At 46.0% G+C, this 16,264-nt stretch overlaps 1 protein-coding gene across 1 annotated transcript in view; it reads right to left on the bottom strand.

Annotated features, from left to right (window-relative positions):
* FYB2 (FYN binding protein 2) overlaps positions 1 to 7,732 on the bottom strand; it is a 130,659-nt gene extending 122,927 nt beyond the window's left edge. The window contains exon 1 of the mRNA XM_052638062.1: positions 7,490 to 7,732. Coding sequence (XP_052494022.1) covers positions 7,490 to 7,732 — 243 coding nt within the window. The remainder of the gene's footprint in view (positions 1 to 7,489) is intronic.
* Positions 7,733 to 16,264: the final 8,532 nt, after the last annotated feature.

The raw sequence follows: 16,264 nt of genomic DNA, 5'->3' as shown, positions 1-16,264 counted from the left end.
ACAACAGTACTTTACAGACATTATTCTATATAATCCTCATGGACAAAATATCAGATAGGTATTATTAGACACAGAGATAAGAACCCTGAGTCTCAGAGAAGTAGAGTGATTGGGATGATAGACCTAGACTCGAATTCAGGTGTACTTTTTTTCTTTATTGATTTACAGAATTTTGTTGGTTTCTGCTAAACATCAACATGAATTGGTCAGTGTTGTGTTTTAAAAATTTCAAAATATCTCTGTCCAAAAAACCATTCAATATGACCATACTTGAACCAAACCAAAGGTCAAGATGACTCTGAGTCAAATATATCCGAGTCTGAATCTTGAGTCTGCCTTATATGTAAAATGGAGAAGATGAAAACAGTAAGAGTGAACAATAAGAAATAAAAACTAACTTTTTCCAATATTATAACCCAAAACTGCTTATTCTGGACTTCTCTGGTGGTGCAGTGGATAACAATCTGCCTGCCAATGCAGAGGATGGGTTCAATTCCTGGTCTGAGAAGACTCCACATGCCTCCAAGCAACTGAGGCTGTATACCACAATTACTGAGCCCCTGTGCCACAGATCACTGAAGGCCGTGCACTCGAGAGCCCGTGCCCCACAGCAAGAGAAGCTACCTCAAGGAGAAGCCCGTTTACCACGACAAAGAGTAGCCCCTGCTTGCTGCACCTAGAGAAAACCTGAGCACAGTAGTGAAGATCTAGCAATTAAAAAAAATAATTAAAAACAAAGAAAAACTGCTTATTCTTTCTGAAGCACATAATTTAACTTACCTGTATTTAGTGTGTCTTAAGAAAATATGAGTATTGGTTTTGAAAAATCACCCCAAGACTTGGGTATTTTAGAGTTTTACAGATGAGAAAAACCAAACCCAGGGCTCAGTGATCAGGAAGGAATACTGACCACAATCCTGAGATCATTTCACTCCATTTCCCAAGCCAGGTGCTGATAAATACCTCTCAGATTTCTTCTTTGAAGAGCTAAGCACAGCTGTCTTTTTTGATCATCAGAACAACAACATGGCCCCAAATCCTTCCCAGGTTGATGGGGGAAGGGCACTGTATTGAGTATTCAAGTGAACTCTCTTTAACGTCCCTGTCAGGTCCATGTAAGAGCTTGATAGGCCTGCTCTGTAAAGGTACCCCTGACTGTGTCACTCAAACAACAGAAATGTGTTGCCCCATGGTTCTGGAGGCTGGAAGTCAAAGATCAAGGGTCATCGGCCTGGTGCCTTCTGAGGGCTATGAGGGAAGGGCCTGTTGCCTTCTCCTCGGCCTGTGGGTGGCCATCTCCATGTTCACAAGATGTTCTCACTTTATCTTCACACTGTCCTCCCTTTGTGTGTATCTCCATGTCCATCCCTCCTTTTCATAAGGACATCAGTCATATTGGATTAGACCTGCCCCAGTGACCTCACTTGATCTTGGTGACTTCTGTAAAGGCTCTGTCTCCAAATAAGGTCAACTTCCGACGCAGTGGGGGTTAAGATGTCAACGTATGGGACTGGGGGAGGGGACAGATTTCAACTCATAATGGTCCATGTATTATTACTGGGAAGTGAAGTGAAAGTCACTAAGTTATGTCCAACTGTTTGAGACCCGGTGGAGTATACAGTCCATGGAATTCTCCAGGCCAGAATACTGGAGTGGGTAGCCTTTCCCTTCTCCAGGGGATCTTTCCAACCCGGGGATAAAACCCAGGTCTCCTGCATTGCAGGCAGATTCTTTTACTGTACCATATCACTATTTTAGCTTGTAGAATTACCTGCCCTGTGACCTCACTGAGCTGACCTAAGCTCTTTATATAAAACTCAGCTGACTGCCGAGAGGTAGATGCCATTCTCCCCTTTACAGATGGGGTAACTGGGCGCAGAGAGATAGGTAACTTGCTCAAAGACAAACAGCTAGTAAATTGTGGAGTAAGAAACTGAAACCAGTTGAGCTGCCCCAGAGCCCGAGCTTTTAAGCCTCAGGCTGTGCTACCTTTGGGATCTCACAGTCCAGACCTGGGGCTGGTCAAAGGGCTGGGAACTTGCAAGCTGGAGAAAAACCAATCATGACCACCCAGGAGCAAGAGAAGGCTTCTCAGGAAGGTGATAGCTGAGCTGAGTATTAGTGAAGTGACAAGATTCTAGCGAGAGGAATGTGCATGGTTGCAGAACAGGCTGGAGCATAAGGGATGCAGGACCAGGAGGCTGAAGTGGGAGTACCTTGACCTTGTCCAGAAGCCCCTGGGCTCTGCTGCACAGGCAATGGGGGACAAATTGAGGGGATCTGGCAGGGGTGTGACATGATCAAACTCGCCTGTTAGAACCACTTCTCCAGTGGAGAAATGTAGATGCCTAGTTTGAGGAAGAGAAAGCTTGACTCAATGCCAAGGTAACTGGGTAACTCCAGGGTACAAGATGCTGGTTAAGACTGAACATCAGCCCTGCAGCTATGCAGGTCACTTCATGTTTCATGATCAAGGACTAAGCAACACTGTTCAAGAGGCCTCTGCAGCACAGCTTCTCTGCAAAGATAGAAGGGAGGTGACCAGTCTTAAGGCCACCTCTTGGAATTCCCAAGAGGCTTCACCCAACCATCTGATCTGAGTCCCTGTGCACTCCACTTGTCCAAGGACAAGCTCACTAACAACAGACCATCTTCTCAGTAATATCTTTCTCAGTGGGCCCATCCCTTTCCAGATGTTACCCTCCTCATGACCTATTTATTAAGAATCAGAATATTCAGGAGAAACCCCTGAAATCATTCTTGAGGGCTTGCTAAGTGGTCTCACTTAGCATTCAGAACCTGGGTTCCAGACAGAACTGTCAAAAATAAGCCCCTATGACCTTAAGACAGTCCTATGACGTCAGAGCATGACAAGACTCCAGGGGTGTGTTTAGTCCCATCCCGGAGGTGCTGGCCCTCAGTGGCTCCCTTGGTCTCCAGCATGAAGCACATCTGTGTTCAAGGGCTTCAGTTGTTGTTCAGTCACCAAGTCATATCCGACTCCCATGGACTGCAGCGCGCCAAGCTTCCCTGTTCTTCACCATCTCCCAGCGTTTGCTCAGACTCACATCCATTGAGCTGATGATGCTATCCAGATACTGATGCTTTCAGTGTCTGGCTCTGATTTACTTCTTGGGATTTGGCTCTTCCCTTGTGCCTCCCTCCCCTTTCCATCCTTCCTCTGACATGCATCTCAGATACCAGCTCCTCCAACAGACCCTGGATGGTCCCACTTAGAGTTAGGTCCCCATTCTTGGTGCTCCTGGTAAAATCTGAGCCTTTCTTCATTATCCTACTTTTCATTAATACTGCAATTGTCTGTTTTCTTGACACTCTCCCCTGCCAAACTGAGCACCTAAAGGACATGTATGATAGACCCCCTGTCAGAAATTCTAAGCTAGGCCCTGACTCAGAGAAGATGTTTGGTGATTTTCTGCTGAACAATGCAAGAGAGCCTAATGATCTGATGATGCTACAGTTTACTCTCAAAAAATAACAAGATCATTTAAGAGCATCCATTATGTATGAGGCACAGCTGAGAAGTAGTTACAAAATGTGTGACCTTTCCCTCCTGGGTTCCAAGTTTCCCATCTCTAAAACGGGAGTCATTAGACTGGCTGGTCTTTGAGAAACCTCCCAACTCCTACATTTTATTATTCAATGGTTGGCCCAAATCACTTGGCTAGTAAGAGGCAGAAGCAAACATAAACACAGGTATTTGGACTCCAATGTCAATGCTCAGGAGAAGGCAATGGCACCCTACTCCAGTACTCTTGCCTGGAAAATCCCATGGACGGAGGAGCCTGGTAAACTGCAGTCCATGGGGTCGCTAAGAGTCGGACACAACTGAGCGACTTCACTTTCCCTATTCACTTTCATGCATTGGAGAAGGAAATGGCAGCCCACTCCAAAATTCTTGCCTGGAGAATCCCAGGGATGGGGGAGCCTGGTGGGCTGCCGTCTATGGGGTTGCACAGAGTTGGACACGGCTGAAGCAACTTAGCAGCAGCAGCAGCCAATGTTCATTCATCAAGAATTCATCAATCCACTTTCTAAGCTCCCCCACTGACAAGGAATCTCAGCTTAAAAATGCTAGGATTCTCTCTTGCCAAGACTGGGGAAATACTCAGCTGAGGGAAGGCACCAAGGTAGAACGTCATCAACCTCTGAACTATGTAACAAAGTATATTTTTACAGAACTCCCTAGAGCCTTATATCCATGGGGGAGAATGATACTTTTATAACTAAAACCATGAAAGAATTAATAGTTCCAGTATCTACTGTTGGAAAACAGACCACCTCACAACTGAGTGGCCTAAAACAATAACCATTTTTCCTTATCTCACAATTTAGCTGGGATAGGAATTTGAGCTAGGTTCAGTAGGGTGACCCTTTTGTTCCACAGGGTGGCAATAAAATTGCCCCAGTGGTATCTCACCAGTAAATGGGCTGGTCTGCAGAACCCTGATTCTTTGTCATGCAGGAATGCTGGAAGGCTAGGTTTAGCAGGAACTGTCAACCAGAGCAGCTAGTTGACAGATGTCCCCATAGACCGCTTATATGGGGGTTAAGGGCTGCAAGAGTAAGGGTTCTCACAAACCACGTAGAAGCTGCATAGTCCTTCACGACACAGCCTCCAAAGCCACATAATGTTACTTGTGTCACAGTCTATTGGCCAAACCAGTCATGATTCTGCCCAGATTCAAGGCAAGGGAACACAGACTCCACATCTTGATGGGAGGAATGTCAGAGAATGTGTAGCCAAGTTTGAAAACCACCACAGTAACATATACTAAATGCTGCTATGCACTCAGCATCATGCCAAGCAATGAAAATTTTTTATGTTAATCATATTCCTGCCTGGGCCTCCCCTTCAAACTCTAAACTCAATATCTGTCTACTCAGCCCCTCAACCTATAATTTACTATGTCTAAAACAGACCCCCTGGTCTTGCAAACCTGTTCCACCTTAAATCATCTCATTCAATGTCAACTACATTCTTCAAGGTGCTTAGGCTTCACACCCTGGTGTCACTTTCTTTCACATTTTTTGTTTCATCCATCAGTTAATCTTGTTAAATCCACCTTTATTACATATCCAGAACCTAACCATTTCTAGTCACCTTTATTGCTAAGACGCTGGCCTGAGCCTCCATATTCTCTTGCTTGAATTCGGGCAAGAGCCTCCTAACTGGTCAGCCAGCTTCTAATCCTGCTTCTTCTACCATCTAGTTTCTAAACAACAGCCGGGTGATCCTTTTAAAAAGCAAGTTGGATCATTCTCTTCTGCCATTCATTACACTCAGGTGCTCTCCATCTCACTTGGAGGAGCACCTGGAATTCCCACAATGGCCTCCAGCATCCTACGTGACCTGACCTCTACTTCTTCCCACTCTCTCCTTTGATCTCTCCATGCTGGGCATCTGACTGACTCCTTGAACATATCAGACAAGCTTCTGCCCCAGGGCCTTTTTGCACTTGTTTTTTTATCCCTCTGTAGAGTGCTCTTCCCTAAAAGATCCACAGCACCAAAGTCCTCACCTGCTTCAAGCTTCTGCTCAAATGGCACCTTGTATTGATGCCTTTCTTGAAACTATCCCATTTAAAATATCAGCCTCTCCTGCTCACTGCCTCAAAGTCCTTAAACTCTGCCTTCCTCTGTGGTTCTACATTGAATTCACTACTATTTGACCTAACATGTGTGTCTTCACCACTAGAACACAAGTTGTATGAGGGCAGGCATTTCTGGCTGGGTCACTGCTGCACCTGCAGCCCCTGAAAGGGGCCTAACAACACAAAGCAAGTGCTTAGTTATGCATATGGACTGGGTAATTTGTTAGCTTTACAATAAACAAATCCTCCTTTTAAAATGAGAAATAACCCATATTTCTCTTTTGATCTTTTCCCCCCTCTTTCTCTGAGCAGAAAACATTGCATAACCACATCAGCTTATCCCATAACTGCATTATCTTGTCCCATAAAAATGCCATGAGCTAACATGCCCTTTGGTACGTTTTTCTCTGCAGTTACCTAACATTCCCCTGTTTTCCAGTTGTCATCCTTGCCAGCAGTGCCTGGCGTATAGTTGGCACTCAATATTTGTTATTGACAAATCACAGCCCATGCTTTGGCGCTGCTGCTTACCCGCTGTGTGATATTGAGTAACACAACATTCTGTTTCCTCCCTGTAAGAACTGGGGCAGAAAGCACTGGCCTCAACCTCACTGTGTTGTTACCTAGATACACTGAAACAATGGAAGCTAGTGCTTACCCTGGCATATCCCAGAGGCCAGAATATAAGCTGGTTTCTTTTTTCTCACAACCACACTGGATCTAGTCACCCTGACATTTTCCCATCAATTATGAGTTTCTCAGAAACTGCTAAAATTATAGGATAGAGAGAGAATTCAGAGGAGGGGAGACAGAAACCATACCAGCGTGCCTTTGTTCTCTATTCCAAAACTCAGCTAGCTGGAATGGAGGGTCAGCCACAGAGAGACATGTGTCCACTGCCCTGGGACCAAGGGGAGCTTCTTCTGATCGGTGACCGCTAAAATGGGTCCTCCGGCCCCACGTACAGCCAACCTCTGAGAAGGAAGTGGCTGATTCACAGAAGAAAATGACTTGACTCCAGGTGTATAATAAAGAAGACAATGAAGGTGAAACACATCATTGCCCTGCCCCCTTGTAGAGAAACTGACTTATTTTAGAGAGGCAGGGAGGTGGCGGAGAACTGGAAAAGCAAAGAGGAAAACATGGTCAGTCAGGTGAAAAAACTCTCCAGCTAGGCAAACAGGACGTGGCCATCCATCCAAGCAGAAGGGAAGTCCACCTGCTCGGTGCAGGGCCCTTCCCCAATTTCTGTTTTTTTAACAAACACCTCCAATCATCTCACTAGTTATTCTAGTAGTAATCCTATTTTACAAGTGAAGAACAAGAGGCGAAGGAAAATGAACTTACTGGCCCCAGGCCATACAGCTTCTAAGAAGCAGAGCCCGCAGGAAAACCACAAGCCACAGAAGAGCCCCTGCAGCCTGCGACCAGGAAGCTCTCTCGAAAGGACTGGCGAAAGGACAGGCAGACAGAGAGCAGCACTCACTCAGGCCCGGGCGGGGGGCGGCGGGGGGCGGCGGGGGGCGGCGGGGGGCGGCGGGGGGCGGCGGGGGGCGGCGGGGGGCGGCGGGGGGGGGGGGCTGAGTCGGGGGAGGGGAGGTTAGAAGCGTAGCTCACAGCGCTGGAGGTATAGAGTCCCTCACACCACCCCTCCTGAGACCCTTGCCCTTCAGCCTCCAAGGTGGCACAGGACAGGTACACACACCCCTCTTCCGTCTCCCCACCCTACCCCCGCCAGGCCAGGCCAGTGTGAGCTGGACGGCATAAAAGTTGGCTCCTCTCCTGGAGGCGGGGTGCAACGCAGCCTCTCCCCACGCTTTCTCCCGGGAGGAACTGGACGCACAAGAAAGCCCACGGCCAAACCCACCACGACTTACCGCTTCCATGACTTTCTTCCGAGATAGAGTCTGGAAGAGGAAACCGGTTTCCCAGAGCTGGATCCTAAGGCCGAGGGTCTGTTCGGCTCTGCCTGCGCCTGCCAGGGAGCAATCGCTTCCCCTGGCCGCCGCCGCGGAAACACCTGAGCCCAGGCTCCCCACCTGTCCCACCTGGGCGGCGGCTCCTCCCTCTGCTGGGGTTGGAGCGCTCTCGCCCGCGGCGGGGCGCGGGCCGGCCTCCATCCGCCGAGTTCGCAGGACCGGCACCTGCAGGGGGCGAGGGATCTTTCCGTCCAAAGATCCGCAGACTCTGGCGCTTCTCAGCCAGCGGCTCTGCCCGCTGTTCTCTCCCAGGCTGATCCGCCCGTCGCCGTGCAGGGAGTTCACGTTGTGCCCTCGTGGGAGTAGTTGGTGAACAAGGCGGCTGGCGGGGCTCCGGTTAGGGCAGAAGGCTCAGGCCATACAATGTAATTTTTCTCGGTCACAGTTTCGGCCCCACTCCAGCCCTGAGAATGGGTGCTTTCCCTTTTGTTAACAACGGGGAAACCAAAGACCAAAGGGGAGAGAGCCTGCCCAAACTCACGGGGGATTTCAGGGAGCCAGAAAGAGAGCTGTTAGAGCCGGGCACCTGTTTTGGTCAGGCCCTATCTGAGCATGTGGATACATTCAGTTCAGTTCAGTCGCTCAGTCGTGTCTGACTCTTTGCGACCCCATGAATCGCAGCACACCAGGCCTCCCTGTCCATCACCATCTCCCAGAGTTCACTCAGACTCACGTCCATCGAGTCCGTGCTGCCATCCAGCCATTTCACCCTGGGTCCTCCTCCTGCCCCCAATCCCTCCCAGTATCAGAGTCTTTTCCAATGAGTCAACTCTTCGCATGAGGTGGCCCAAGTACTGGAGCTTCAGCTTTAGCATCATTCCCTCCAAAGAAATCCCAGGGCTGATCTCCTTCAGAATGGACTGGTTGGATCTCCTTGCAGTCCAAGGGACCCTCAAGAGTCTTCACCAACACCACAGTTCAAACGCATTAATTTTTCGGCGCTCAGCCTTCTTCACAGTCCAACTTTCACATCCATACATGACCACAGGAAAAACCATAGCCTTGACTAGACGGACCTTAGTCGGCAAAGTAATGTCTCTGCTTTTGAATATACTATCTAGGTTGGTCATAAGTTTTCTTCCAAGGAGTAAGCGTCTTTTAATTTCATGGCTGCAGTCACCATCCGCAGTGATTTTGGAGCCCCAAAAATAAAGTCTGACACTGTTTCTACTGTTTCTCCATCTATTTCCCTTGAAGTGATGGAACCGGATGCCATGATCTTCGTTTTCTGAATGTTGAGCTTTAAGCCAACTTGTTCACTCTCCTCTTTCACTTTCATCAAGAGGCTTTTTAGCTCCTCTTCACTTTCCACCATATGGGTGGTGTCATCTGCATATCTGAGGTTACTGATATTTCTCCCCACAATCTTGATTCCAGCTCGTGCTTCTTCCAGTCCAGCGTTTCTCATGCTGTACTCTGCATATAAGTTAAATAAGCAGGGTGACAATATACAGCCTTGACGTGCTCCTTTTGCTATTTGGAACCAGTCTGTTGTTCCATGTCCAGTTCTAACTGTTGCTTCCTGACCTGCATACAGATTTCTCAAGAGGCAAGTTAGATGGTCTGGTATTCCCATGTCTTTCAGAATTTTCCACAGTTTATTGTGATCCACACAGTCAAAGGCTTTGGCATAGTCAATAAAGCAGAAAGAGATGTTTTTCTGGAACTCTCTTGCTTTTACCATGATCCAGCGGATGTTGGCAATTTGATCTCTGGTTCCTCTGCCTTTTCTAAAACCAGCTTGAACATCTGGGAGTTCATGGTTCATGTATTGGTGAAGCCTGGCTTGGAGAATTTTGAGCATTACTTTAGTAGCATGTGAGATGAGTGCAATTGTGCGGTAGTTTGAGCATTCTTTTGCATTGCCTTTCTTTGAAATTGGAATGAAAACTGACCTTTTCCAGTCCTGTGGCCGCTGCTGAGTTTTCCAAATTAGCTGGCATATTGAGTGCAGCACTTTCACAGCATCATCTTTCAGGATTTGAAACAGCTCAACTGGAATTCCATCACCTCCACTAGCTTTGTTCATAGTGATGCTTTCTAAGGCCCACTTGACTTCACATTCCAAGATGTCTGGCTCTAGATTAGTGATTACATCATCATGATTATCTGGGTCGTGAAGATCTTTTTTGTACAGTTCTTCTGTGTATTCTTGCCACCTCTTCTTAATATCTTCTGCTTCTGTTAGGTACAGACCATTTCTGTCCTTTATCAAGCCCATGTTTGCATGAAATGTTCCCTTGGTATCTCTAATTTTCTTGAAGAGATCTCTAGTCTTTCCCATTCTGTTGTTTTCGTCTATTTCTTTGCATTGATCGCTGAAGAAGGCTTTCTTATCTCTTCTTGCTATTCTTTGGAACTCTGCATTCAGATGCTTATATCTTTCCTTTTCTCCTTTGTTTTTTGCCTCTCTTCTTGTCACAGCTATTTGTAAGGCCTCCCCAGACAGCCATTTTGCTTTTTTGCATTTCTTTTCCATGGGGATGGTCTTGATCCCTGTCTCCTCTACAATGTCACGAACCTCAGTCCATAGTTCATCAGGCACTCTATCTATCAGATCTAGACCCTTAAATCTATTTCTCACTTCCACTGTATAATCATAAGGGATTTGATTTAGGTCATACCTGAGTGGTCTAGTTGTTTTTTCCTACTTTTTTCAATTTAAGTCTGAATTCTGCAATAAGGAGTTCATGATCTGAGCCACAGTCATCTCCTGGTCTTGTTTTTGTTGACTGTATAGAGCTTCTCCATCTTTGGCTGCAAAGAATATAATCAATCTGATTTCGGTGTTGACCACCTGGTGATGTCCATGTGTAGAGTTTTCTCTTGTGTTGTTGGAAGAGGGTGTTTGCTATGACCCGTGCATTCTCTTGGCAAAACTCTATTAGTCTTTGCCCTGCTTCATTCCGCATTCCAAGGCCAAATTTGCCTGTTACTCCAGGTGTTTCTTGACTTCCTACTTTTGCATTCCAGTCCCCTATAATGAAAAGGACATCTTTTTTGGGTGTTACTTCTAAAAGTTCTTGTAGGTCTTCACAAAACCATTCAACATCAGTTTCTTCAGCATTACTGGTTGGGGCATAGACTTGGATAACTGTGATATTGAATGGTTTGCCTTGGAGATGCACAGAGATCATTCTGTCATTTTTGAGATTGCATCCAAGTACTGCATTTCGGACTCTTTTGTTGACCATGATGGCTACTCCATTTCTTCTGAGGGATTCCTGCCCGCAGTAGTGGATGTAATGGTCTTCTACCCAAATCTTCCATTCACCCTGGGGAGGCTTATAATCCCATTTAAAACGAGGGAAGGAAACAGGATCAATAACCTGCCCCATGGTCACATAGGTGGTAAGGAGAAGGCTCAGGGTTTCAACACAGGTCTGTTGCTGCTGCTAAGTCGTCGCTACAGTCGTGTCCGAGTCTCTGTGACCCCATAGACGGCAGCCCACCAGGCTCCCCCGTCCCTAGGATTTTCCAGGCAAGAACACTGGAGTGGGTTGCCATTTCCTTGTCCATCAACACAGGTCTGGCTAATTCTAAAAGGATTTTGTTTTTCTGGCTTCTTGTGTGTTCATGCTTCTGTTTGTTTTCTGACAGAGCTGGTGCTGGAAACCCAGTCTCTAGTTGCCCAGAGCTCACAGCTGTCCTAGAGTCGGGGACCAGCCAGCAGCTTGTTCTCCGTTTCAAGTACAGTCAATGTGACTTTTCTCGCTTTGTTAGGCCAAGTTCACAAGACATGAAAAGCCTGCCCTACGCTGTCCAGGGAAAGGGGGAGAGGGGAAACAGGTGAGAAAACTCAGGTAAGTGCCCTTTCTTCTAACAGGTGGCTCCCATACTGAGCTGATCATCACAGCTGCTGAGGAATGTGTTAAAACTATAGGCAGGCTTCAAGGCCCCAGGTCAGACAGGAAGACAGGAGCACCCTCTTCTGGTCTAGGGTCTGGGAATCTGAATTTTAATCAGATTTTTAGGTCAAGGTGTTTTAATAATAAATGACTCACAGATCTACCTTTTATCTCATGAGGCAGCACACAGACACATACACACTACAATTAAAATTTTTCAAAACAATAATTGCTCGTGCTGTGTGTGATCGCTCCGATATTTTCTATTTTCTGAGCCCCAATGCATTATTTAATTTAAAAAAATCAATGGTCAGCCCACTCACTCCATTGATTTCATAACTCACAGTTTGCTCCACACTGTGGTGGTGCGGGCTCTGCCCACCAACAGCTGGGGGTGCCACTCCTCCAAGCTAAATGAGGCACAAGCCCAAGATTCTCTGTAACTTTCCCTCCAAGCCCAGCCTTCACTCAGGTCAAAGGCAAGGATGTTTTGCATACTTGTTTACAACATATGATGAGAAATCATGGGCAAGCTCTCAGGAAGGGAAGCCTCCTCCCAACCCCAGGTGATAATTAGGCTGTCAAATACCTTTTGCTCTTAATGCTAGGGCACCCCCTGGTGGCTTCAGGCCAGCCTACAAAGACAGAGGGATGGAGCAGGTAGGTCAGAAGGGCTTTCATCTCTCTGGACCTGGCAGGACTGACCGCGCTGTACTTCTGGTTTGGTTTAGGACAAGTTACAGTGGTAGGTCAAAGGATTTCGTGGGCACTACTGATTGGTAGCTGTTTGGAGTGTTTTGCAAGTGGGCTTAAGAGCTGTGACTCTTGGAACTCTGTAGAATCCCCTGTTATTACCTTATGATCCTCTAGGTGCTAAACTCAGTTTCGCCACTAGATGTTGGCCTTGGGATTCTCAACAAACCCCTGGGATGTATGTTCCTGGTGTGTACAGCTAGATAAGAGGGCTGACAATGTTGGCTTAAGGATTACTGTGCCAGGCAAAAATCTCTACAGTGCTTACTGCTAAATAAGCACCCAAAAGTTCCTCTCTTCCTTGTTTCTTTTCTCCTCAATTCATGGTGGCTATGTCACTGTCAAAATGCCCATGCTACATTTGGATGTACTGATGAAGGAACACTGTTTTATTTCCCTGTAATGATCCCAGTTTGCTCGAGAGCCCCCATCCCATGAGTAAGCAGGCCTTTGCATTCAGGTTGGTAGGAGAACTCACACATGCTTACGTGCGAGGGGAGAGACAGAAAAGAAGGCTCATAGTGGAGACACTGTGGGTAGGGGGATTGGAGATATGAAGTTTGAGGTTTGATCTAAGTTTAGATCTCATCACTTCATGGCAAATAGATGGGAAAACAATAGAAACCGTGACAGACTTTATTTTGAGGGGCTCCAAAATCACTGCAGATGGTGACGAAGCCATGAAATTAAAAGATGTTTGCTCCTTGGAAGAAAAGCTATGACAAACCTAGACTGCTTATTAAAAAGCAGAAACATTACTTTGCCAACAAAGGTCCATCTAGTCAAGGCTGTGGTTTTTCCAGTGGTCATGTATGGATGTAAGAGTGGGACTATAAAGAGTGCTGAGCACTGAACAATTGATGCTTTTGAACTGTGGTGTTGGAGAGACTCTTGGGAGTCCCTTGGACTGCAAGGAAATCCAACCAGTCCATCCTAAAGGAGATCAGTCCTGAATATTCATTGGAAGGACTGATGCTGAAGCTGAAACTCCAATACTTTGGCCACCTGATGCAAAGAACTTACTAATTGGAAAAGATCTTGATGCTGGGAAACATTAAAGGTAGAAGAATGGGACAACAGAGGATGAGATGGTTGGATGGCATCACCATCTCGATGGACATGAGTTTGAGTAAGCTCCAGGAGTTGGTGATGGACAGGGAGGCCTGGCATGCTGCAGTCCATGGGGTCACAACAAGTCGGACACGACTGTGACTGAACTGAACACTTCAGGAAAAATAATTCAACTGAAAGAACTGTGGGGTCGTCCTGTACCGGCAAGGTGGTGGGTGGCCCACTGTGACCTGCAATTAATCATGGGTGCTGACTGACCGAGTTCAGACTCTCCTGGGGAACAGTGCCCCAGACTTTGCAAATGTCACCTTATTTAGTTTTTATTGTGATTTTCATTTTCCAGTGGAGGAAAATGAGCCACATACCAATGAAAGTCACTGATCCCAGGCTAAGGCAGTTAACAAATGGGAAAACAGACACTGCAATCCAGGCAGTCTGTCTCCAGAGCCCACACTCACCACCCCTCTGGTTGCTTCCACTTGCATCCTTGAGAAATAGAGACTCATAAACATAGAATCTGAGAGCTTGGAGGGTTATTTGAACCCTCTTACATTCACTGAGAAAGCTTAGCAGATCCTTGGGCTAAAGTTAGGCTCCATATCTCATAGGTATTGCTGTCTGTCAAGCCCCTAGCTTCAGTTTCCTCCTCCTTGTAGTGGGGATAATGGACCATACTCACCAATGAGTTCTTGTCCATTCTTGCGCATACTGAGCAGTAGAACAGTATTTCCAGCACGTTCTTCCTGATTCTAAACCTTACTTTCAGTCCTGGATGCTGCTTTTTAGTGTTTCCATTCATGTCTGTTTTTCATTTCTTGGCAAACATATTGCTTATACTTTGCACCGTAAGTAAGGGTTTGTAGCAGAATACTGTGATATTTTTTTAAAAAGGAAGATTTAAGTAATATCCACAAATGGGAAATGCTGTGCATTCACCTCTTCCTAGGGTAGAGCTCTGAGCACTGTTCGTGATGTGAAGACAAAGCTGGAGCATGTTGATTGTCAGAATCAGGATGTGCTGCTGAAGCAACCCATTATTAATATTAAAATTATTATTGGTTACATTAATCATTTCTGAGGATTTCCAGTGCAGTGTGTGATTTATTTATGTATAATTTATATCCTGACTACTTTCAAAAGGGAGAGAAGGAAAGATGAAGGGAACTTCAATTTATTGAGAATCCATTGTGTAACAAGCTATGTGGTTTGCGTATATTTTCTTCTGTTCCTCAGGACAATGGTGAGATAAGAGAGGTTATCTCTGGTGGACAAGCGAAGCACATGAGACTCAGGAAGGTCAAGGCAAACTCTCCGGCCATGCAAAGTCCAAGTCTGACTCTCTGTTTTGACTTTACTCTACCTTCACCTGGAAAATCCATGGACAGAGGAGCCTGGTAGGCTGCAGTCCATGGGTCGCTAAGAGTTGGGCACAACTAAGCGACTTCACTTTCACTTTCACTTTCATGCAATGGAGAAGGAAAAGACAACCCACTCCAGTGTTCTTGCCTGGAGAATCCCAGGGGCAGGGAAGTCTGGTGGACTGCTGTCTATGGGGTCGCACAGAGTCGAACACAATTGAAGTGATGCAGCAGCAGCAGCAGCAGCTACCTTCACCCATGGCTTCTTCCTCCCCTCCATGATGCATCCAGAAGGACTTGAAGGACTGGGCAATACAGAGCCAAATAAAATAGGATGATTAAACAGAAAGATAAAAGCCATACAGAGGACAGGGTGGATGGAAAGGCAGAAAGGATTGATGAACGGTGTGGAAATAGGAGATAATTACTACAAGGTATGCAATTAAATGGACATAATTTAAGGATAAAATACCTCAACTTATGTTATGAGATGTGTGGGTTCAAGAAAGGGTCTGCTTCCTTCCTACCAGCTTGTGAAAACTGTACAAGCCAGATGGTTTGTCTTTTTTCTGGAAGGAAGCTCACATCTGAATTTTGTGCTTATCTAACTCATCATAGATTTAATAGTATATCGTAATTTAGTAAGAGCTTTTTTGAAGGATGGTAAATAAACACAACCAAGGCAAGTTGCTTTCCCTTTAACAGCCTTTTATCAAGAATCTGGAGCATCTAGTTTGTGTTGAGTTTTGCTTGGAGCTGGAGACATAGCAACCCTTTAGGCTCTTGTAAGGAAGCCATCTTCCTCTATTAACACCAGTTACATTATGTATGCATCACTCAGATGAATTATTAATATGTTTTTCTGATCTGCTTATCTTGTAGAGATCAAAGGAATACCACTCCTCAGAGGGAAGGAGCTGGGCTTGCCTGGAAGTAGGGAATTGTTCCCAATATCAGTCACGCCCATATCCCATCATCCAGAAAAGGGGTTCTTCAGATGGGTGATTCTATCAGGAAACTCCCTGTCTCTCTTTGGTCATGTTTCCTTGGAAAACACAGGAATACCGCATGGAATACCGCATGTGGCATAGGATTACCACATGATTGCAACTCGGAGGCTCGGAGGACTGAGGATAGGAGTGGCACGGGTCAACTGGCATATGACTCATGAATCATAACTTGGGTTAGCTGATTTTACATGTATTTGAAAGCTCTATCAAAGGGTAAGTGTTGGATCTGCTTTCCTTGCAAGGAGTTACAGAGGAATAGCCTCTCTCCTCCACCCAAGTACCCATCCCCCTGCCTCTAATTACTCCCCCACAAATGCCATGCTTTACTTTGTGTGGACTTGAGACACATGTATGGCATTCCTCAATAGGATGGGTCAGATGGCCCCTGACCTGTGGCTGCAGGACAGGAGTGTGGCAGGCAGGTGGTCCTATGGAAGACTCAGTTGAAGATGCATAAAATCTGTATATAAAGAAGCAAATTAGCAACTGTAGATTTCTCTATATTTATTCCTCATATATAATTCCCCAGTCTTTGGTAAAGTCTAATATAATTTGATATTTAGCCTCAGCTTTGGAATAGTGAAAAAGGAAGCACCTTTGGTCTACATTTGGGATGAAATGTTAAATAAACAG

Source organism: Budorcas taxicolor, chromosome 3 (assembly GCF_023091745.1).
Source record: "Budorcas taxicolor isolate Tak-1 chromosome 3, Takin1.1, whole genome shotgun sequence".
NCBI classification, from domain to species: domain Eukaryota; kingdom Metazoa; phylum Chordata; class Mammalia; order Artiodactyla; family Bovidae; genus Budorcas; species Budorcas taxicolor.
Note: the sequence above shows the minus strand (reverse complement) of the source record. Positions and strands in the feature narration are given on the sequence as shown.